This window comes from Phaenicophaeus curvirostris, chromosome 1, assembly GCF_032191515.1.
Source record: "Phaenicophaeus curvirostris isolate KB17595 chromosome 1, BPBGC_Pcur_1.0, whole genome shotgun sequence".
Taxonomy (NCBI): domain Eukaryota; kingdom Metazoa; phylum Chordata; class Aves; order Cuculiformes; family Cuculidae; genus Phaenicophaeus; species Phaenicophaeus curvirostris.
This window is the reverse complement of record NC_091392.1, coordinates 201,713,873-201,738,714: the sequence shown is the minus strand read 5'-3', so window position 1 is coordinate 201,738,714 and position 24,842 is coordinate 201,713,873. Positions and strand designations below refer to the sequence as shown.

At 44.6% G+C, this 24,842-nt stretch overlaps 2 protein-coding genes across 3 annotated transcripts in view; both read left to right on the top strand.

The window, feature by feature from the left end:
- IFT88 (intraflagellar transport 88) overlaps positions 1–7,654 on the top strand; it is a 54,186-nt gene extending 46,532 nt beyond the window's left edge. For both annotated transcript variants that reach the window (XM_069883494.1, XM_069883496.1), the window contains 2 exons: positions 6,634–6,729; positions 7,393–7,654. In XM_069883494.1, coding sequence (XP_069739595.1) covers positions 6,634–6,729; positions 7,393–7,514 — 218 coding nt within the window. In that variant the 3' untranslated portion in view covers positions 7,515–7,654. The remainder of the gene's footprint in view (positions 1–6,633; positions 6,730–7,392) is intronic.
- Positions 7,655–21,680: 14,026 nt separating this feature from the next.
- On the top strand, positions 21,681–23,949 carry IL17D (interleukin 17D). The gene has a single exon (XM_069883555.1). The coding sequence runs from the start codon at positions 21,681–21,683 to the stop codon at positions 22,023–22,025; it is 345 nt and encodes a 114-aa protein (XP_069739656.1). The 3' UTR covers positions 22,026–23,949.
- Positions 23,950–24,842: the final 893 nt, after the last annotated feature.

The window sequence follows — 24,842 nt, the reverse complement described above, 5'->3', positions numbered from 1 at the left end:
GGGGCTGGAGAACAGGCCTTATGAGGAGCGGCTGAGAGAGCTGGGGTTGTTTAGCCTAGAGAAGAGGAGGCTGAGGGGTGACCTCATTGCTCTCTACAACTACCTGAAAGGACGTTTTAGAGAGGAGGGTGCTGGCCTCTTCTCCCAAGTGACAGGGGACAGGACAAGAGGGAATGGCCTCAAGCTCCGCCAGGGGAGGTTTAGGCTGGACATTAGGAAAAAGTTCTTTACAGAAAGGGTCATTGGGCACTGGAACAGGCTGCCCAGGGAGGTGGTTGAGTCACCTTCCCTGGAGGTGTTTAAGGCACGGGTGGACAAGGTGCTGAGGGATATGGTTTAGTGTTTGATAGGAACGGTTGGACTCGATGATCCGGTGGGTCTCTTCCAACCTGGTTATTCTGTGATTCTGTGAAAATTCTTTTTCATTTAAAAAAAAAGGAGAAAAAAAAATCCAAAACACAAACCCCCAAAACCTTAAAAACCTGAAGGGACCTCACAGTAGGTCTGGATTCTCAAAGATTTCCTTTTTCATATATTTTTCTTGTTTTCCTACTCACTTTTTTATCTCGCAGAGGTGTGATACTAACATCCAGGATTTGGAAGTTAGGACATATTGTCGTTTTTACTGCCGTAAGAGATTTTTACTGTGCAATAGTATAAAGCCTTTCATAGACAGGGTAAAGTATGTCTTTAAGGAATACATTACCATAATAGTGTTTGCTTGGTCTCTGCATTTGCTCTGCTCTCTGAATGGGAGGTTTTGTACTGGATGAGAGGAGAGTTTTGTGCTGTCTGAGAGGAGCCGTGCAGTCTCGGACAGGAGCCCAGAGAGGCAGTGACAGATGAAAGGCTGAGCACTTTGCATTCGCCTTGATACCTGAGCCTGTCCAGATGAGTTTGGGAAGGAAATGGCACAAAAATAATTTATGTATCTTTTCTCTTTTCTTTTCACCTATGATGATGCCAGTGGCAAAATGGGTTTGTCCATCCCAAACATCCCATATTAAAACACCCTTTACCATCACGCAAGGGTCTCCTCATATAATACGCAAGCTCGTTATTGATGCTAAGGTAATAAGTAGCTCAAGTAATCTTCACTGTGATTAAGGCAAAAGATTCTTGTGTTATCCTGCAGCCAGGACTTCATGATCACTTATATTTTCTAGATTTTATGTGCCTGTTGATGCCTCATTAATTACAGATTGTGGTGGGATGGTTCCATTGGTTGTGGGTACAGAAAAACCTCAAACCTTTCTTTTTATAAACCAACAGGGAAAACACTTGAGAGAAGAGAACATGTTAATCTGTCTTCTGCATCTGAACTCACCCTAAGGAGGTAGCTTAACTGACACACCAGAAACAATTTTTGTTAAACAGAATTTCAAATGAAAAAAAAAAACATAGGGTTAAAAATTGGATCTGCTTCCCATGGTATTTCTCAGTTTTAGTGGAATACTCTGCCTGCTATGCTGATCTTACTGTTCTCTTTGGTCAAACCAAACCCTCTCTTCTCTAAAGATGGTGTCTTCATCCCGAGTACAAAAGATGCACGGAGCTGCATTTAAGCACATTCTGGATTTAGTGAAGCGTCTGCAGTCTTCGAAAGCATGAGCCCACGATGCACTTTGTTATTCAAACACTTTACAGAGGAGGTAGATTACCAAATCATGTTGCGCTTTGCTACCTTCTTCCTGGTGATTAAAACAGTACTAACAACTCTAATTTATGTCATTTGTGTTACTGAAAGAACTCTTGAAGCAGTAGTCTCATCACTGTAATTGCAACTAGTGAGAGTCCTTTAAAAAGTAACACATAAAATCCATTATTTTATATCTGAAGTGATAAACACACAGCTATCTTCCTAAGTAGGAAGTACCAGACCACAAAGATTTAAAATCATTTTTGCTAGGTATCGCTGCTTAAAATGGGATTATTCCAAAATAGGTCTAATCTCGCAGAATGGTGCTTCATTCAGTATTCTGCCTTAAAAAATGAACCATTTTTTAAAAAATAAGTTTTATATTTTCGATTCTTTTTTAAAATTGTATGTAGAAGATTCAGGTCAAATTAGTTCTTGTATGGAAGCTGAAGAAACCTGAATGAACAGAACATTGTATGCAATAATTTAATTATTAATTATCCTAAATATAACGTTATGGGCATGACTTTTAAAAAAATGAGAGGAAGGAATGCACTGTAGCAGATAGAAGACTGTAAACTGTATTATTTATACACATAGCTGCCATTTAATGCTATTGTGCACAAACTGAGGGGAAGATAATGTCATCATGATAATCCCAGTCGTGTAATCATTTTACAGAGTAAATATCTTGAAAATATATTGACTGTCTCTACTTAATCAGTTCCTGTTACTTTTTCAACTGAAATCTAGAGCCGTGGTCCTGCAGTCAGTTTATGTGTCTGTGTCCACATTAAAAACTCAGAGCAAGTACACCAGGACCGGCTTCCACACCAGCTACAGTAATAACATACCTTTTAAATAAAAGTACAATACATAAATAGATAATGAGCACGTATTAATTGCAGTGGGAGTTTTCTGGGATACAGAGAGAGCAATTTAGTTCAGCACTGATCTTCCATTATTCAAAAACTTTCTTTAATGAGGAGCATGTGTTTGTACAGCTACTAGGGTAACGCAGATAGAATTCATTTATAGTTTGAGAAATGTCTACCTGTAGTCACAGAATCACAGAATCACAAGGTTGGAAAAGACCCACAGGATCATCGAGTCCTACCATAGTTGCATAGTCCTTTGGTTGCAAGTGCAATCAGATGTTAAGACTCAAAGCTGTAATATTAGTAGAGAAAAAGTAGAGAAAAAACTCTACAAAAAAGCCTTTCATCCAGAGTTTGTATTCTTGTCCTTTGTCTCAATGTTACCTTTGTCTTTTTCTGTGTGTTACTTTCTCTAAAGTTAGTTTCATTACCGTAATCCAAAAGCTGGTACGCATATAAAATCTTTGGCCAAATTATGTACGTATTCTAAATAAAAACATATAGATTATTTATCTGTAAATAGAATAAATTATGAAAAATAATTTCAATATGAGATTTAAACTTCTGGCAGATCACATTATGCAGTCAGCAGAATTTCTATTACCTGCCATACTGGCAGTGAAATCCTGTATCCCATGGCAGAGTGACAAGAAAAGCCCTACGTAAACGGCTCAACAGCTAGGACATTCTCCCTGAAAGACGGAAATGTGGGTTTGAACTCCCGCAGGTGAAGGAAGGCATTGAAGCCAGACCTTTCGCTCCCTGAGCTACTGTCTGACATCTATTTAGAATCATAGAGTGGTTTGGGTTGGAAGGGCCCTTAAAGATCATCCAGTTCCAACCCCCCTGACATGGGCAGGGACACCTCCCACCAGACCAGGCTGCCCAAGGCCCCATCCAACCTGGCCTTGAACACCTCCAGGGATGGGGCAGCCACAGCTTCTCTGGGCAACCTGTGCCAGTGCCTCACCACCCTCATGGTGAAGAAATTCCTCCTTATGTTTAGTGTAAATCTGCCCCTCTCCAATTTATAGCTATTCTGTGAGGCAGATGGTGTCATCCAGCTCTTTTTCTCTTCCAGATGCACTTTAAAATGAAAGGTGCTTTTCTTCCACTTCTTTAGGGATGCTCAGACCATCGTGCAGTCCATGCAGATGTGATGTGGTTTTGCATATTAGCTTAATTTACACTAATGGTTGGTTGATACCAAAAGAGATAGTAACATTCCCTTCATTCTTGCTGTAGATATAGTAGTCATATGGGGTAAGGCGACCTGCATTACTTTGCTGATCTGCTCAAGAAGAGGTGTTTACTGGGTTGGTTAGTTTTAGACATATCAGTATTTTGCTTCAGTGCAGCCTGCTGCCACTCACAGCATTTGGGGGGATGTGATGCAGAGCAGAATAGGCAGCGTGTTCCTTTCTGTGGCAACGTGGGGCAAGGTTGGTCGGTTCAAAGTAAACGAAAGGTGGAATTCATACCTCAGTTTGTTACAGATGCAGGAATTTCACCGAGGCTCAAGGGAAGACTGAAAAAGTTCTTGGAGAAGAAATCCATCAATCCATTATTACATATGAGGAGTCACTCCCTTCCCCCAAACACATGCTTGCCTGCAGATTGTTGCAGGCTGTGCAGATAGGCAGATTGTTGGAGGCTAGGAAGTTTTTCTTGGAGAGCTTGGAGAGTATATGCTTGCTCTGCTTTTGATGCTCTTCCCTAAGCATCGCATTGTTCTTTTGTATGGACAATAAGCCAGTTTAGATTTTTAAGCTAATTTCTATTTCTAGCATTAATGTAACCCTTTGGTAAGCTGGTTCAGTTTATTAAACTGGCAGTAAATAATGCGTTTGTGCAATGGAATTAAGTTTGAAGCTGAAAAGGTGATATTTGTGTGAAAGGCTTAACAGCCCTCACAGTTCCATCGGTTCATAAACTGAAAGGGGAGCTTAGGCACCAGGGTTGAACACTGAACGTCCTGCAGGCATCTTGCTGCTCCGGATGGCCGTTTGGGGGAAGTCAATCATAGCAATAAGTGCTTGGGGAACTTCAAAGCTACGTGGGGGCAAGCAGTGAGGTTTAGGCACTTTGAAGGTTGCAAAACCACTAGAGAGCAGAGAGAAAAGGAGGCAAAATATGGCTTCCACTTTTGGACTTGCTGCTTTTTTACCTTTTTGTATGTAGCCCTTAGAACACTTATGGGTTCTAGGATGTTCAGAAAAGCTTCTGTTTTCAACTGTTTGCTTTAGAGCAGTGAAATGGAAGGTAAATTTGGGGTATTATGTTTATCTTGGACATTTTGATTTGTCTCCCATCGTTTTTTTCTTGTTTCGGTTAACATCAAATCCTTCAGCTTTGTCTGGTAGTATCACTAAAACTCACATGTATTCCTCCTTCACAGCTGAAAACCTTTGATATGCCATCTTCTTCCTCTTTTATTTTCACTATACTGGCTTCATGCTTCCTGGAACCAACCAATTAAACCTATGGAGTTTCTCTTGACTAATTCAGCCTTCTCGTAGTCTGGTTTCTGTAATCATGCCTGTATGTAGTCATACCTAATGCTGTAATCATCCCTATCTTTGCATCTCTTTACTGTTTCTTCCAGCTTTATTCATCACCCTGTAAATTGTTTTTCCTTCCACTCCTATCCTACTCTTTTTTTCTCTGTTAAACATTTTGTATTCTCCTCTAAACACCATCTCGGAAGCTTGGCGCTTTCCTCCTTACTGCGCTGGCCTGGCCAGAGCCCACTGAAATCAAGAGGCAACCCTTAAATGATTTTGCAGCCCTTTGTTTGGTGCCCTGAGTCAAACCCATTGATTTCTTTCAGTTTCTTCAAATCCTTCATTAAGCTACCACTGCTTCCATGGAACCTGTCAGTCAGAATTGATCTACATTGGTGGTGTACATTAAAGTAGATTTTCAGTACTTTGAAGTTACAACCATAATCTATATCTTGTAAACCTATTAACTGTTTGACGTGTGGCTGCATGTATTAGGTCTTTTCTGGAGCAGAGACATTGTCTTCCAGTTGGGGCTGGGTAGATTGAATCTGCCATAGTATTTATAAAGAAATAAAGGTTTGTCATCTTTGTGGAAGATTTTCTTTCTTCAAATAGTAACAATATTTATGAAAACAACATTTGTAGTAAATAAGACAATGGAAATGTGTCACCAAGTCCAGAATTGTAATTAATGTTTGCTGAATGAAAACCATTTTTCCTCCTTACAGATGGAGGACTTTTAATAGCAGCATTGTTTGATGTTGTAAACGAGCACGCTTGTGTTTGGCTGCTTGGTTTCCCTTGTAAACATACCAAGCCAAACTTTTTCTCCTAGGAGAAAAATAACTGCATAAAAATATGTTGCGGCAGACGAGATTGCAAGCTTGCCGTGAACGTGAAAAAGAGATTCAGAGGTGAACAGAATATTTAAAGTGTCTGGAACACTGCTGTGGCAAGAGAATGTTAATCTGACGTTGTCTGGGCACGAGGCAGCCCTCGGAGCTGACACATTCCATGGGGCCCCGCTGCAAACTCAGCTGCCAGCACCGTGTTTACAGCGAGAGGCAGGGCCAGGATGGTCTGTATACACGAACAGTGCCTGCCTGCCAGGCAGGCAGCACATGCCGTACATACTCGTTAAATTAAAAGCAAAGTTAGTGTTGTGTTTAACCTTGAGAGCGTTCAACAGGTGGATCATACCAATCTAGGAGTAAGCACACAGACATATGAAATGTCCATATACATTGTGACACCGTTTATATTTACCGTGCTTATTTTAACTCCAAAATGTGTCTGTAATTTATAAGCAACTGAAATGTCAGCATTTGAAGCAGAAATATTTTAATGTGTTTATGCTGAAGTAAAATAAATAAGGCTTGTATATATATATTTATATATAATTTTTTTATTTCTCACACACACATGTGGACACAGTGTCTGTTGTGTTTTAATCACCACTAATACAAATGAGTACTGTATCCATCATGAAAAGACGGTTTCATCCAAATCTTGTTTGACAGATAGTAGCTGAATTTATGTTGTTCTTGTGTCATGATTTCACAGAACATAACAAAATGTTATTTGTCTTCAACTTTTCTTTTTTTCCCCCCAGAGAGTGGTGTCACCAAAGGGGAAAGACTGAGTGCCAAACTAAAAGCTTTTCCTGGAATAAATGAACCCTATGAAAGTAGCAGAAGTAAAGAAATAGGTAAGTGGGCATCTCACACCTTCTTACTTTTCTGGCCCTGAAAGAGAGGGGAGATGGAAAAAATAAGTTCTTGGAAGAGCATGTACAGACAATTTTCGCCATGAAATAAATGTGAAGAAAGGCTTTACTTCATTGTTCAGAGTTCACTATAAAGTAATGTTAAAGATTAAAAATGTGACCCATGTGAATATTTATTCCTTTTGATATCTATCTGTCTGCTGCATCTTTTAGTTCTTCTTCTGCAGTTCTTCACTAAGACTGAATTTCTACGGGTTTTAAAATCCCAAAGCCATGTGGAATGTGTTACTTCCTAAAACACCCTTCCCTTAACCAAGTCGTTGGTCTTCCTGTTCCATGCACTTTTCCAAAGTCTTTTTCTAACTTAATGACTGTAATAAAATAAAGAAAAAATTATTTTAAAAAGGAAGGGAAAAAAAACCCTTGCATCGCTGGCACTCAGGTACTTTGCTCTCGTGCCGAGCCTCGCTTCCCAAATGTTTTATCTTGTTCTGCTTTGGTGTTCATACACTCTTTCTAGTCTGCATTTCAAAGGCACCTTCCAGATGTGCAGTGCTAAACCCCACTGTTGTGTTTGTGTGTGTTTGAAACCAAGCTAAAATTACTTTCAGGTAACTGTTTCAAATGTATTTATTTAAACCCTAGATGCCTCCTACACAGATCCACTTGGCCCACAAGCAGAAAGACCAAAAACTGCAGCAAGAAAAAGAGCTGAGGAAGATGACTTTGCTGATGAAGAACTGGGAGAGGATTTGCTTCCAGAATAGCATATAGTCTACTCATAATTTCTTTTTCCTTTTAAAAGATTTAGCAGAAAAAAATCATCCATGATTACATTTATACTGCATTTTTGATACAATATTTGTGAAATATTTTGGATATCTGCTATCTTACATAAAATGGATTACATGGATTTGAAGTTGCAGTGTCTTTTATAATTGATAATTTTACTTATTACTGCAAAATACCTCAAAGTTTGAGAGACCCATTTCCCTCATGCAAAGCCAGAGGCTACCTAAGGCCTGTGAATTGACCTCCTGAAGATGTTGGGTATGACTTTGGTCAGCTTTAAGGGCTCGGTTCAGCAAAGCACTTAATACTGAAGAATGAGTCTTCATTTTTTTAGTCTGTGCTTAGCCGAGCTAGAGCCAGTTTGCAGTCTCGTGGCAATCTCCCAGGTATTTTTGCAATTATAAAGATGAGGGTTTTTTTATTTCAAATGGTCAGAGTGGGTAGGATTTCAATATCATTTGTTCAGAATTGCTAATCAGATTTCAGCTTTTGAATCTTACGTGAGGATTGTGTGGCCAGCAGGTCAAAGGAGGTGATTCTGCCCCTCTACTCTTGTGAGACCCCACCTGGAGTATCGTGTCCAGTTCTAGAATCCTCAACATAAGAAGGATATGGAGCTGTTGGAATGACTCTTCCGTGTTCGTGCTTCTTCATGAAGCACGAAGGGTCCAGAGAAGGGCTGCGAAGACGATCAGAAGGCTGGAGCACCTTCCATACAAGGACAGGCTGAGAGAGTTGGGGCTGTTCAGCCTGGAGAAGAGAAAGCTCCGAGGAGACCTTATAGCGACCTTCCAGTACCTGAAGGGGGCTACGAGAAAGCTGTGGAGGGACTTTTTACAAGGGCATGAGGTTATAGGACGAGGGTGGATGGCTTTAAATTGGGAGGGGGAGGATTCGGATTAGACATTAGGAAGAAATTCTTCATGCTGAGGGTGGTGAGGCACTGGCACAGGTTGCCCAGGGAAGCTGTGGCTGCCCCATTCCTGGAAGGGTTCAAGGCCAGGTTGGATGGGGCCTTGGGCAGCCTGGTCTGGTGGGAGGTGTCCCTGCCCATGGCAGGGGAGTTGGAACTGAGTGATTTGTAAGGTGCTGAATTTATTGAATGAAATATTATCATATGTTGCATCAAAGCCAGGACAGACTTTTTATTAGTAATGATTTTTTCCAATATTTCACTATACAGATATCTTAAACCCCCTCAAATTCTAAGAAAATGATACATCAATGACAACGGTACGTTAATAACATCTTAGTAACTTGTAAAGGAAGAACCTAAGTTTTGCCAAGGTGTGTAAGTCATATTTTTATTATTCCAGTGCCTCTGGGGTAGGCCACGCCATAAGAGCACTTAAGCGTAGCACTCTTTAAATCCCTATGTTATGGAATCTCATTTGCTGCCCTTGTGAGATTCTTATTCTTTGAATTAATGAGATCGCTAATTAAGCGAGATGATGCAGCTAATGTACAGAATTAGAATGTTGTTTAGATGAGACTCAAAGCGTTAAACTCACTGGAAATCCTACAGATGTTGTGGATGAGACCTGAGGGAACTGCAGCTCATCTCAGTGGAAGGGACCTGAGGGAACTCGTCTCTGTGCCATGAATGTTGTGGAAGGGACCTGAGGAAATCCCATCTCATCTCCATGGAAGGGACCCGAGGAATCCCATGTCATCTCCATGGAAGGCACCTGAGGGAACTCCGTGTCATCTCCACGGAAGGCACCTGAGGAAACCCCAGCTTATCTCCACGGAAGGGACCTGAGGGAATCCCATCTCATCTCCATGGAAGGGACCTGAGGGAATCCCATCTCATCTCCATGGAAGGGACCTGACGAAACCCATGTCATGTCCACAGAAGGGGCCTGAGTAATCCCTTGTCATGTCCATGGAAGGGACCTGAGGAAACTCCATCTCATCTCGACGGGAGGGACCTGAGGAAACCCCAGCTTATCTCGAGGGAGGGGACCTGAGTGAATCCCATCTCATCTCCAAAGAAGGGCCATGAGGGAACCCCATCTCTTCTCTGTGCCATGAATGTTGTGGAAGGGACCCATCTCATCTCCATGGAAGGGACCTGAGGAAACCCATGTCTTGGCCATGGAAGTGACCCTAGGAATCCTATATAATCTCCACAGGAGGGACCTAAGGAAACCCATGTCATCTCCATGGAAGGGACCTGAGGAAACTCCATCTCATCTCCACAGAAGGGACCTGAGGAAACACATGTCATCTCCACAGAAGGGACCTGAGGAAACTCCATCTCATCTCCACATAAGGGACCTGAGGAAACACATGTCATCTCCATGGAAGGGACCCAAGGATACCCCAGCTTTTCTCCAGGGAAGGGATCCGAGGAAACCCAGCTCATCTCTGCAGAAGGGACTTGAGGAAACCCCATCTCGTGTCTGCTGAAGGGACCTGATGGAAACCCATTTCACCTCCACGGAAGGGTCCTGAGGGAACCCCACCTCGCCTCCACTGAAGGGACCCGAGGGAACCCCACCTCGCCTCCACTGAAGGGACCCAAGGGAACCCCACCTCGCCTCCACTGAAGGGACCCAAGGGAACCCCACCTCGCCTCCACTGAAGGGACCTGAGGGAACCCCACCTCGCCTCCACTGAAGGGACCCAAGGGAACCCCACCTCGCCTCCACTGTAGGGACCTGAGGGAACCCCACCTCGCCTCCACTGTAGGGACCCAAGGGAACCCCACCTCGCCTCCACTGTAGGGACCTGAGGGAACCCCACCTCGCCTCCACTGAAGGGACCCGAGGGAACCCCACCTCGCCTCCACTGAAGGGACCCAAGGGAACCCCACCTCGCCTCCACTGAAGGGACCCGAGGGAACCCCACCTCGCCTCCACTGTAGGGACCCGAGGGAACCCCACCTCGCCTCCACTGAAGGGACCCGAGGGAACCCCACCTCGCCTCCACTGAAGGGACCCGAGGGAACCCCACCTCGCCTCCACTGAAGGGACCTGAGGGAACCCCACCTCGCCTCCACTGAAGGGACCCGAGGGAACCCCACCTCGCCTCCACTGAAGGGACCTGAGGGAACCCCACCTCCTCTCCCGTGACGGGACCCGCGGCCCCCGCCGCGGCTGCCCCGGGCCGGTCCCCTCCCCGCGCCCCCTCCCGCCGCTCCCCCCGCGCCTCCCCCCGAGCCTCCCCGCGGCGGGCGGGGCGGGGGCCCGGCGGGGCTCCGAGGGGGCTCGTCCCGGGGCTGCGGGTCCGGGATGCCGGCGGCGTGGTTGCCGGCGCGGGCGGCGCTGGCGGCGCTGCTGTGCTCGGCGCTGCTGCCGCCGCCGCCGCGCGGAGCCGCCCGCGGAGCCTCCTCCAAGCGGGCGCGGAGCTGCGGGGAGCGCCCCGAGGAGCTGCTGGAGCAGCTGTACGGGCGGCTGGCCGCCGGCATGCTCGGCGCCTTCCAGCACACCCTGCAGCCCGAGCCCCCCGGGCGGCAGCGGCACCGAGCCTGCCCCGCCGGCACCCGGCCGCGGGGACCCGTCAACCTGCGCAGCGCCTCGCCCTGGGCGTACAGGTGACACGGGGGGACGGGGGGGCGAGGGGAGCTGAGGGGACAGGACGGGACAGGGGAACGGGGAGGGCTGGGGGGACAGGGGGACAGTGGGAACTGAGGGGACAGGGAGGGCTGAGGGGACAGGGAGGATGAGGGGAAAGGAGGGGACGAGGGGGCAGGGGACAGGGGAACGGGGAGGGCTGGGGGGACAGTGGGGACTGAGGTGACAGTGGGGACTGAGGTGACAGTGGGAACTGAGGGGACGGGGGGACTGAGGGGACAGGGAAGGCTGAGGGGACAGGGGGGACTGAGGGGACAGGGAGGACGAGGGGACAGGAAGGGCTGGGGGGACAGTGGGGACTGAGGTGACAGGGTGGGCTGAGGGGGACAGGGAGGACGAGGGGAGCTGAGGGGACAGGATGGGACAGGGGAACGGGGAGGGCTTGAGGGGACATGGGGTCAGGGAGGGCTGGGGGGACAGGGAGGGACGGTGGGACAGTGGGAACTGAGGGGACAGGAAGGGCTGAGGGGACAGGGAGGACGAGGGGAAAGGGGAGGGCTTGAGGGGACATGGGGTCAGGGAGGGCTGGGGGGACAGGGAGGACGGGGGGACAGGGAGGGACAGGGGGACAGTGGGAACTGAGGGGACAGGGAGGGCTGGGGAGACAGTGGGGACTGAGGGGAAAGGGGGGACTGAGGGGACGAGGGGACAGTAGGAACTGAGGGGACAGGGAGGGCCGAGGGGACAGGGAGGACGAGGGGAGCTGAGGGGACAGGATGGGACAGGGGAACGGGGAGGGCTTGAGGGGACAGAGGGACGGGGAAGGCTTGAGGGGACATGGGGTCAGGGAGGGCTTGGGGGACAGAGAGGGATGGGGGGACAGTGGGAACTGAGGGGACAGGGAGGACGAGGGGACAGGGAGGGCTGGGGGACAGTGGGGACTGAGGTGACAGGGGGGCTGAGGGGACAGGGGGTCAGGGAGGGCTGGGGGGACAGGGGAGAACAGGGGGTGCTGAGGGGACATAGAGGACTGGGGTACAGGAGGGAACGGGGGGCTGAGGGGACAGGGAGGATGTGAGGACAGGGTGATGGAGGGGGCTGAGGGGATAGTGGGGGTCGGGGGGGCTGGGGGGACAGGAAGGACGGGGGGATGGGGGGCTGAGGGGACAGGGAGGATGGGGGGACAGGGGGGACTGAGGGGATAGGGGTTCAGGGAGGGCTGAGGGGACAGGGAGGGCTGAGGGGACAAGGAGGGACACAGGGGACAAGGAGGGACAGGGGGCTGGTGGCAGAGACAGAGATGTCAGTGGCGGGGTGGTGGATGGAGCAATGGCACCAGAGAATCGTAGAATTGTGGAACCACAGAATTACAGAATGATCGAATCATAGAGTCATAGAATTGTAGAGTCGTAGAATCATAGACTGATAAACTCATGGAATCATAGAATTATAGAATAATAGAATCATGGAATTACAGAATCAGAATTATGGAATCATAGAATTGTAGAACTGCTAGGGTGGAAAAGACCTTTGAGATTATCAAGTCCAACTGTACCTGTCTACTACTAAACCATATGCCTGAGTACTTCAGCTTTTAAATACCTCTAGAGATGGGGACCCAACCACCTCCCTGGGCAGCTTCTGCCAGTGCCCAATAACCCTTTCTGTGAAGTAATTTTTTCCTAATGTCCAATCTGAACCTCCCCTGATGCAGCTTGAGGCCATTCCCTCTTGTCCTAATACCTGTAACTTAGGAGAAGAGACCAGCACCTGCCTCTCTACAATCCCCTTTCAGGTAGTTGCAGGCAGTGATTAGGTCTCCCTTCAGCCTCCTCTTCTCAAGGCTAAGCAACCCCAGCTCCCTCAGCAACTCCTTGTAAAGCTTTTTCTCCATCCCCTTCACCAGCTTCGTTGCTCTTCTCTGGACTCGCTCCAGAGCCTCAACATGCTTCTTGTAGTGAAGGGCCCAAAACTGAACACAGGGTTCAAGATGCAGCCTCACCAGCACCAAGTACAGAGTCACAATCGCCTCCCTGGTCCTGCTGGCCACGCTGTTTCTGGTCCAGGCTAAGATGCTGGTGGCCTTCTTGGCCACCTTCTTCACACCCTGGCAGAAAGGTGTGAAGTAGACATCTAAATAAGGACATATAATGTAAATATGTAAAAAAACCCAAGACCTATAAGAGGAGTAAGGCTAATGGGCAGAAAGAGAAATGAGCAATGAATGAGGTGGAGCAAGCTGTGAGATGGAGATCAGGCACCCACCCACCCCCAGGAGCAGACTGCCCCTCGTAAAGTCACTTCAGCAATGGTCATACGTGAAGTTCACTCCACTGAGAGGACTCTCAGCAAGGGACCCTCACCAAGAAGGCCCTTCCTGACTTTGGAGCAGCCCCTAAGGGGCTCGGATGCTTTCCCTGACACCAGACACTGTGCTAGTGTCTAAAATACATCAGAGTACAGCGTGTGCTCTTATTAGGTACCAGCAGAGCCATATCTTCACCTACCCTGCTACAAACACTCCCAAGGGCTTGCTGTCCAGTTTGCTGGAGGGTCCAGTTTGCTGTAGGAGCACAGGCAAGAAATGAGTATTTTGATTTTCCACATCCATGTTTTCAAACGAGGCTTTGCAAACCTCCACCTCCCCTGAGGTGGAACAGGGCGTGACAGAGTATTTTTAAGGGGGCATAAAAATAAGGAAATAAAGTAAATCTGTTGTTAGGCTGCTTAATGCACAAAACAAAGATCTGCATTGATGTAGGGAGCTCTGGAATTAAACCCAGCATGTGATCACATTCTCACTATAAAGTCTCCTGGTGACAGAACTGACTTTTCTGTTTTCACATTTCTGTAAAGATACTGCAGAGAACAGGAAGCTAAAACACGCACAAACTGAAAAGGAATTGACTTTCTTGCTACTTTCTGTACCTGGTCCTTCATACATACCTTGATGCCATTACTGTGTATTCAGAAAACTGAAGTATCTCCTTGTGAGTGATCTCTAATAAACATTTATTTTGTGGCATGGGTTTTGCCCGCTTTCAGTTTAAGAAGTAATCCTACTGAGAGAAAGATGGTTTATTTGCTCAATAAGCCTTTCATAAACAAAGTATTTTTAGACATGGTATTTTTGGTAATTCATTCTCTGTAAGCAGACTGAGGATTTTTGAAGCTACCTACGTGTGTGAAAAGCAAGTATGATGAATGGAACACCATTAGGCTCAGGTATTTTTTATGTTGGTTTTGCCAAATACTAGTGCTATCAGAAAACTGTTTTCCTCATCTGAAAACGGTGACTTCCATGCTCATATCTCATTGGACAGATATTTATTTTCAGTTGGAGCCCGTATAGGAAAACTTCATAAGAACCGGCTGCTATTTGGGGCCTGGCTTACAAAAATTTTATTAAAAAAGCTGTAAATCTGCTGTACTTTTTATCAAGATGTTTTCAAGCAGACCACTAACCATTCACACTAAATAACTTGATGACATTTCCGAGCTAAAAATTATAAAAGACAGTGAAAAAAGAGAAGTGTTACACTGTCTAAGGCAAAATCTAAAATTATATTTAGGAGTATAATGGTTTCTGTAGGTTACAGAGGCCTGAGTACTCTATGTAGTTAACACATCTCATTTACAGCTTTTTTTCCTCAGTCCCAATTTTACTCTGCCGTTAGCGTGCAATCAGACAGCCACAGAGATTGCAAGATGTGTAATGTAAGTATAAAATACAGAATTGCTCAGTATGAACAGTAATGTGCATTTGCTATTGCAGCCTGATATTTCGTAGATTTTGAAGCCAGACAAAAGCATTATGAAGATCTGGTCTGTTCTCCCAGATACTATAGAGGCAAGCTCCCAAATCCCATTAGAGCTAGGGCGTATCTTTAAAAAGGAGACGCAGCTCCCCCTTAAAGATTACACCTAATGGCACATCTTGCCGATGGTTACCCAGTTCTACTTACACAATCCGAACAATTTCTTCTCCATGGCAGGGGTGTTATTATGGAAAATTGCATAATGCTGTCTCCTGTAATACAGAACTTTCTTGACAAGCCTGCTTGTATTTCATTCTTTTAATCTTTCTTCATGAGTTGCTCTCTTTCTCGCATCTTGCCAAGATTCGTTGCTATCTCCTGAACTGCCGTTGAATTGCTGGAGTTGTTCTAGTAGTGAATGCCCGGAATTGAATTCACTGTAGGTATCCCCCTCTTGTACCTCCTGGCAGGACACCGCTCAAAGCATGAATGTGACTAGTTGAAACTTGAATCAAGATTCTCGCCTTGTTTCAGTTTGGCTTACAAACATCTTTCTCTCCAACTTCTTTTCTGCTTCTAAACAGTTACAGTGCAAATGATTTCTGCTCTGTGCACAAAGGGTCTTTTTCTTTTTTGACCTGCATTTTAATGTCTGAGTTATCTCATGCTGTTTCTTTGTCTTCATTGGTGTTGCAGCAGTTCCCATTGTTACCATCTGCAGATTTCATTATTGTAATCTTTATAGTCCCCATTCCAGGCCATTGATAATAAAGATATTAATTCTGTCTCTACTTAACCTTCCCCTACACATCTCTCATGTCACCTGTTCCCAGCTGCTTCTTTCAATTCTGCTGCTCACACAGCCCTTCAGTTTAAGTCAAGTGAAATTTTTTCATATCAGCATTTGTGAGAAAGAATCAAATATATTACTTAGAGATCTGTGCATAACATTCACCCTACTGCATGGCATATATGTAGATTTGTCATTCTGTTCAGTGTGGAAGAATTAGGTATGATTGGCTCAAAGTACAGATTATCCTCATGGGGTTTCTTTCCTTGCCTTTGTTCTGTGATTACTATTTATTTTCTATTATTTGGTCTTTAATTTGGTTACACAAAAATCAAGACTTACCTCATTTTTGGCTTGCTACAACCCAGAGATACAGGAATTGCACTTGGATTGCTCTACAGATCCATCTGGTCCACAGTTCTGCTGCTGATAGCGACCAGCACTTGGTGTTTGAGGCAAGAGTTTGGGCAAGAATATTTGTTCATCTGCCTGATACTGAAATTCCATCCTCATGGGCACAGGAGATCAGTATATAACTCAGGCCACGAAGTTTAGTCAGCCAAGTTGCTCTTCACCCTGCAGAGCTGTAAAGAGAGAGCGGAGTTGAGTCAGTTGAGTGGAATGAAATCTCAAGCACACTGGATTTGCCTAGCATTGGAAGTTGGTCTAAGAATTACCTAGTTTTTTTCTAAAACAACCAGAGCCAGCAGCAGAAGCTCTACCGTGAAGTCATCAGGCTGTAAAAATCATCACGCTGACTGCATGCCAGTTTGTGACATCTGTCCAGGAGCTGCTTGTCCTTTTTAGTACTATTACATGGACAGTCAATGAAGTCTAGAAAGCCTGCTTGTACACATGCTGTGGTTCACAGCTGCTTCACAAGAATTGGTGCTACAGGTTGTCTTATCACCTTGGGATCCTTGGTGACAGCACCAGATGGGTGCTGCTGGTTAAAATGTATAGAAGCCGTACACATGGTGGATCTTTACCAATGCAAGCTCAGCTCCAGAGGTGCACGCACAGGTTGCCCTTGGACAAGAGCCTTAAAGAGGGGATTAATTTTAAACACGCTCCTAAATGTTGGACTCGATGATCCGGTGGGTCTTTTCCAACCTGGTGATTCTGTGATTCTATGTTTGCATCATTAAGCTTAGGGTAATGGTTTAAAAATCTGGTCCTACTGAAGTTAACAGGTAGTGTTGATTTGCAATTCCACTCATGGTGGTGCAGAGCACAGATACCATTCATTCATCAGCTGCGTACATCAGCTCTATTTTCATTCCCAGTTGTCTTAAGGTTATAATAGCATTCACGGCTACTTTATAGGAGTACATTCAGAGTTTTCTGCAAACACACTTCTATGTGAATTTAGCAAAAAATCATTTACATCTATTCAAGAAGTCATTCCTGTTTCTGAATTTCCACATCTCATGTCTTCTGTGCCTGTCTCTGGAGTCTAATCCTGTGCTTATTAAGGGTTCACTTACTGGATTGAGAGATGAGTTTAGAGCCTTGGATTCGCAAAGACTGAGATTGCTTTTTTGTTTTGCTTTATATCCAAGCAAATTGTCACTGTTGGAAAAGCAGCAAAGCACTTCTTACAGTCTGTGTAGAGGTAATGATTTCTATGGAACATTATTCACTGCTGTAAATTCACAGTAAGGTGAGATAATCAGCAAAATTTCTCAGGAACTTTTGCTGTACTGGATCCCTAGGAATCAATGTTCAGTAAGAGAGAGATGGAACTTTTATTCTCTGATTATTTAACTTTTTATTCATCTGACAGTGAAATCCCACATTAGCTAGTCCCTCTCTCAAACATTGTGCATCTTGGTTTGTCTGTGTTTCAACAAACAGTTTTGTTTTATAAGCATCCTTGGTTTAGTGCTCATTTACACAAAAACTTCATAAAAGCAATACAGGCAAGGCTGTCCTTACTGGTAAAAGTCAAGCTTTTGACTTTTGTTTTCGTTTGAATAACACTCCAGTGATTTTCAAGAACTTTATCCAAGACATTTTCCAGGATTCCAGTACCTGAAAGGGCTACAAGAAAGCTGGGGAGGGATTTTTTACAAAGGCTTGTGGTGATGGGACTAGGGGCAATGGGTATAAACTGGAGAGGGGCAGATTTGGACTAGACATAAGGAAGAATTACTTCACTCTCAGAGTGGTGAGACGCTGGCAGAGGTTGCCCAGGGAAGCTGTGGCTGCCCCATCCCTGGAGGTGTTCAAGGCCAGGTTGGATGGGGCCTTGGGCAGCCTGGGCTGGTGGGCGGTGTCCCTGCCTATGGCAGGGGGGTTGGAACTGGATGATCTTTAAGGTCCCTTCCAACCTAAACAACCAATCATGATTCTATGATTTTATGGTTTAGCATTAACGTGTAGCACAGTGTGCCAATCGAAAAGATACAGCCAAGGGAAAGAACACAAGGGGACACAGAACTGATGTCCTTTTTATTTCAGTACATGTTTGGCCAACTCTTCAGAGAAATAACTGTTAGCACCGGGCTATTTTATGCAAGTGCTGTTCTTACTGCCTTACAAACTTACTGTTCTTACAAACTAAGCATAATGTGAACAAAGGAACACCTGCTAGAGAGAAGTAAATGTCTTGCCAAGAAGGGAAAAAAAAGTTGTTAGCTCTTAATCCTGTAAGTATTTCAGAATGCAAAGTAAAGGGATGAGGATCTGCTTATTAAACTTCTGATAACGTCCAGCTGTTAGCTTGGTGCTAACAGTGGTTTTCCAAGAGAGCTGTGTCTGCCTCCCCAAGCACAGCATCTGACCAACTGGGTTTAAAAGCTTGGAAACTATGAAGTGATAATATTATTAAAAATACTACATATGGAAGTCGCTGTACAGGACAAGACAGGTTAAGTCTTTGCAGGACTTTTACTTCTGAGAGAAACTTTTCTCTTGAGTTTCCAGGCTTAGTACATAAACGGCAGGAAGTCTGTTTTTCACTAGGAGCTCTCAAAACACTCGTAGAGTCATAAGGAAAAGCAGCCTAGAACTAGTCACACTTCATTAGCAGTTCCAGTTCAGCACAAACCTGCTGCTTGTTCCAGCAGATGAAAACACAGCAGCCCGGTGTAGCTCACTGCTCCTGCCGTTTGGAAATCAGGAGCGCTGGCCAGGCAGAGGTAGCCTGCATTCCAGTAACTGGAGTTCACGGGACAAGGGCAGCCTTTATTGAAATGGCTTGTCTGCAGAAGTGGCCACAGCAAATGACACAAGGGTGCAGGGGACGCTTGGGTGCCAGTGGCAAGTGGCACTTTGAATCACAGAATCATCAAATGGTTTGGGCTGGAATGGACCTTAAAGATCATGCAGTTCCAACCCTCCTGCCATGGGCAGGGACGTGTCCCGCTGGATCAGGTTGTTCAGAGCCCCATCCAGCCTCTCCTTGGACACCTTCAGCGATGGGGCATCCACGACTTCTCTGGGCAACCTGTGCCAGTGCCTCACCACCCTCACAGTGAAAATTTCTTCTTAATATTTAATCTAAATCTCCTCTCTTTCAGCTTAAAATAGTTCCCTCTTGTCCTATCGCTGCACTCCCTGATAAAGAACCCCTCCCCAGATTTTTTGTTAGGCCCCCTTTAAGTACTGGAAGGTTGCTATAAGGATATAGCCACTTGTCTGGTTCTCCATCACTCTTCCCAGCTGCTTCTGTTGTGTCCACACCAGTTAGATGCATCTTCAAGTCCAGGTTGGATGGGGCCTTGGGCAGCCTGGTCTGGTGGGAGGTGTCCCTGCCCATGGCAGGGGGGTTGGAACTGGATGATCTTTGAGGTCCCTTCCAATCCAAACTATTCTATGATTCTATGATTCTGTGATTCTATGATCTTTCACTACTTACAGGGAGGAGTCAGTGCAAACTTGGAGTATGTGTTTGGTCAATTTAATTGACCAGATCAAAGATGTTTGCCCTGTTCTAGGAGGAGACGTGAAAAAAATGACTTGTAGTGCTTGGAGTAATGGAGATGCATCAAACTACAGCAGCTGAAGCTGTGGTCATTACATGTGCAGAGTGATTATGTTCAATACAAGAAAACAGAGGAAGCAAGTGACAGAATCATATTTATAGAGCTAGGTTAGTGGTGTTTGTTAGCAGTTCAGACCCAAATCGATCTGGGTTGCCCAGAAAGATGAAAATGAGGCTGTAGCTATATGGCCTTTCTTTGGATCCTCTCAGATTCCTGCCAGTCCTCACATGATGATTAGAGGTATCTACAGCAAACTTAAAAATACCAGAGATTTTTCTGTAGAAAGCAGAAAGCCACACTGTCCTTCAAAAAAACCCTCATGTATGCCTGACTTGCCACATGGGAATTCAGAGGGGGAGCTTGTTGTAGACCATGATTCCAGTGACAGCGTTCTCTTGTTAGTGAAAACTTATGTTTGCATCCAGAAGCATGTTCATGCTTTCAACTGATATCATAAACGAGGTGCTAGAGATAATACAGCAGAGGAAATACCAATGACTTGACATACAGTGTGTTTAACAATCCACCACTGAAATTATCCACACTAGAATTTGAAATGGGAATGTATCATGGGAGAAAAGCCTGTATGCCACTTTTTTCCCTTCTCCTGGCTATCAGGAATTTTATTTCACATTAGTGTGAGATCCTGTGACATGAAGGTATTTCCTGAGGAAAAGAATCAAGTATAAAGAGGACAGAGAAGCTTTACAAAAAGTACCTGAAACATCACAGATGATTGGTTATGAGAGAACTGGTCAGATTTTCCTGTGAGGAAAACGAATTCCTTAAAAAGACGAAGAATCCAGATTATATGACCACTGGGGAAAAAAAAAAAAAAAAGAAGTCTTGTTTTCTTTGGTGATGGAATAATCAAGTTTGTGTTTGGCTAAAGCTGTGGTTCCAGGTTTGTTTTAACCTGATAAACTAATGTTGCTTCTCCTGAAAAGGGCAGCTCCCTTCTGCCCCTGTCAACAGCTGCTTGTTCCCACTGGCTTGTTTGTGTAGGTCTCTGCATGCATGTATTCTACTGAAGAACCAAAATCCAGCTTTTGATGAGGTGACTTTTTAGGCTGAGAGAGTTGATTGTACAGACTAGAGAAGAGAAGGCTCTGGAGAGACCTTAGAGCAGCCTTCCACGACCTACACAAAAGCTGGGGAGGGGCTTTTTATCGGGGAGTGCAGGGATATGATGAGAGGGAATGGGTTTAAGGTGAAAGAGGGGAGACTGAGATTAAATAGTAGGAAGAAATTTTTTCCTGTGAGGGTGGTGAGAGACCATAGTATCACATCTTTGTTCCTGTGTCCAACAACATCCAGAGAAGAACATTGGATCTTGGATTTTATTGGTCCAAGATAGGGAGTTAATAAGGAAAAAGAAAGGGTTAAACAACAAACTGTAAGACAACAAAAAATAGAGGCTATACTGTTGAAGCTTTGGGGCAATGCTTTATTTCAAAATGTAGCAGGAGAAGGCAGAAAAAAACATTAACTTTGCAGTTTATCTCAGTGTGGACATGCAAATGTTACTCTGGTTAGAGGAAGTGACAGTGCAGGTGAATAGAGAAAGAAATCTAGAGTTCTGCTTTCAAGAGGAAGGCACCTTTATAACCCCAAGTATACTAGGGAGCAAAAAGCGTTCCAGAAATATTAGTACAATTTAATTCTATTTAGGTTATAACATTTTAAAACATCATTTCATAGCTCAACAATGATAATATTAATAATAATAATGTTAACAAAGATCTGTACCTTTTTTTTAAGAACTCAAGGCAGATCAATGGTTTGGAAATGCCCAAGTGCCCTTTTTAATCCTCTGTTTACCCATTCAGTCCACAATGCAAAACTTATTTTGCTTAAACCCGTGAATCTCACTTTTCAGAAATCCAGTCACTTCATACTTCAGTCCACGCTGTATGACCTGATCAGTTCTATATGTTGTTCACGTTTCTTCTTCGCACTTGCAAATAAGAAGCCAGACACCAACAGCTACAGCTATTTTTCTTGGCAAAGAAAACAAAAATATGAAACGACTGTTTCCAGTCAAATCACATTAATATTTTCCAGATGACTGTTTTTAGAGATACTAATGAATCTTTATTATTTGCTTCCCTCTAGAATTTCATATGATCCCACAAGATATCCTAAATACATTCCTGAAGCGTACTGTCTGTGCAAAGGCTGCCTAATGGGGATCTTCGGCGAGGAGAATTTTCACTTCCGCAGCACCCCAGTCTACATGCCCACAGTCATCCTCCGCCGCACGTCGTCGTGTGCTGGGGGCCGCTATGTCTACACGGAAGACTACGTCACTATCCCAGTGGGCTGCACGTGTGTACCTGAGCATGAAAAAGAGGCTGGAAGTGTAAATTCTAGCATAGATAAGCAAGAAATGAAGTTGCTGGTAAGCCAGAACAAGCCGTCATCAGAATGAAGATTATATAGAGTCACGTTACAGCATTGTTTTTGTATCATTGTTTCACCACCTCAAGAAACGGCGCCACAGTGGCAAACACACTGCCTTACCCTCTTTTTCTGCTTACAGTTATTTCAGTTATAAGATGGAAGGTTTTGTCTAGTCATTCACATCATTAGAGATGACATTTTGTGTTCAGAACTTCTTTAGTTCAAGTAAGTATTTGTTGCAAGTTCCAAAGTAGCTTTTTTTTTTTTCCTTAGAGCAGAACATTTTATCCTTGCTTATTCACGGTAAATTTTATATGATGCAACTGTAAGACATGCTAGCTATTATTATAGCAAACTACTGGTTGTAGATGTTTTTAAGGAATCTCTTATACTCTGCTTTTAAATACTCGTATATAAAGATCACATACCTGGCACACATGTGCCAAATCAGCAGGTAAAAGGATAATTTCTTAGCCTGGGAGACAGTTCCTTTATACTGTGTATTTCAACTCCAAGCAATGTTCTTGGCTGTTACATCTTTGGCTTTTTATATACTTCAGCAAGGAAACCTTTGCTGAGTTTGAGTAATTCCTGAGACAATATTCTATGTTTGCTATTTTTGAACTTGCCAAATTGCTAAGGGCACAAAAGTGTGGAGAAAAAGCACACTAGAATATTGCGAAACTGCAACAGACTTTCTGATGTGGACTAAGTCTAATTACACAGATAATACCAATTAGAAATAGACAGCTTGGGTCCCAAGAATTCTGCAATAGATTTCATTCATCGTTAACTGCTTAACTGTTTCTTGTGACAAAACTGTATTCTGTACAGTTGAAAGGCCAAAACTTTTGTCATGTTAGGAGAGGAGATTCCCCATTGAAATAAGAATAAAGAATAGGCTTCATCTCAGGTACACTGAAAGTGGGTAAACAGGCTAGGTCTTAACTTCTGGATGCTACAGAAGTGAGTCTCTGCCAATCCAAACTTGTTAAATCCATCTGATTTATACAATTAGTGTTACTCATTTTTCACTATGCTATATGTAACAATCACCAGCAAACGATACTACTCTGCCAAGGAGCAGCCTCCCCTTGTTGCAGCTTGCAGGGTCTCGGTGGCAAGACCTAACCAGAAACCCTGGGTACACAAACCCCTGCATTTTCAGACCAAGAGGCTGAAAGCTGACTCAGACTAGTGAATGGGAATCAGGAATAACCAGGCGCACCTTGGACAATCATAACTTCTCAGAGGGACACAGTCATCAAAGCTGATAAACCTCTGAGTGCACAGCCTAGAATGTCTTACACAGCTGAAGACTAATGACTGCAGCATCATTACAAAAAAAGTATAAACACCGTATGTATTCGCTACATCAAGAATCTCAAAAGTTGGCTTAATCCATGGCAGAGAGAATTGCAGTGCTATGCAAACACATGCTCCTTTGGAGTGTCATTGGATGACAAATGGAAAGACTATGAACTAAGCAGAATGAAAAGTTACATGGAGACTGAAAATTACATGACGACTCCTTGTCTTCGTGTGCAATTATTGACTGTGCTGTTTATGACTCAGTCTAGTATAACAGTATTTTTATAGTGCAATCTGTATAGCTTCTTAAAAAGCCTAAAACATCTCTAAGAACTGCAGAAACCAATAAAAGATTCCATCAAAATGTCAGATTGAAGTTTATAACTGTGTTTCTTGTGCTGATGCTTTTCTACAGTTCTACTTGTCTTTAGATCTGTGTTTTTTCAAATAGTGATGCTTCTATCTCAAGGGATCTCTCATAGGAGAGTTCAAAGAAGGTCATGAAGTGTTTATACTACTCAGAGAACGACTACTTGCCTAGCTGCTGCCAGCAATTAAAGGTAGTTACCTATTCCCTGGAGAAGGTAAATACTTGCAGCAATTACATCCACTTCTCCTTCCTCCTAATGTGGAAGAACTTCTCAACCTCTGAGAAGAGGGAAATGATAATCAAAGACAGAGAGGCTTGAAAGGACAGCCAACCCGCAAAACTGGAGAAACACTGCATTAGATGATACCTCAGCAGTCTAACCTCTCACTATTTAGCTGTGGGTTTTTTCTCCACCTGCACACTTCAGACATGGTGAAGTTGGACTTTCAGGCTCCACAGCATAGAAAGCAAAGTCTTCCCAGTAAAAGGCAGTAAAAAACCCCCAAACAACAGCAAAATGTGCCAAATCACACAGCCCTTAACGTTTAGTAAATACCCAGAAGGGCTACCAGCTAAAACTCCAGCTAAACACTGCCCTACAGCAAAACTCCTCTGTCTGCCTACACACTTCTGTTACAGGAATGTGTCTGCAACAAATTAGTTACTAGAGCAGAAGCACTAGTATTGGTGGATATCACAAGGCTGAGTAGAGAATGGATGGAGAGCAGCCTTGAGGAGAAGGACTTGTGGTATTGGTTCATGAAATCAACAAAACCCAGCAGTGTGTGCTTGCAGCCCAGAAATCCAACCGTATCCTGGGCTGATAAAAAAGTGTGGCCAGCAGGTTGAGGGAGAGGATTTTCCCCCTCTACTCCACTCTTGTGAGACCTCACCTGGAGGACTGCACTCAACTCTGGGGCCCCCAACATAAGAAAGACGTGGACCTGTTGGAGTGAGTCCAGAGGAGGCCACAAAGACGATCAGAAGGCTGGAGCACCCCTCCTATGAAGACAGGCTGAGAGCTGGGGCTGTTCAGCCTGGAGAAGAGAAGGCCTCCAAGTGGCATCTTATAGCAGTCTTCAGGTACCTAAAGAGTGCCTGCGGGAAAGCTGGGGAGGGAGTTTTTCCAAGGGCATGTAGTGATACAACAAGGGTGAATGGCTT

What these genes read in the sequence shown, in the direction of transcription:
- IL17D (XM_069883555.1), top strand. Translation starts at nt 21,681, where the DNA reads ATGAATCTTTATTATTTGCTTCCCTCTAGAATTTCATATGATCCCACA.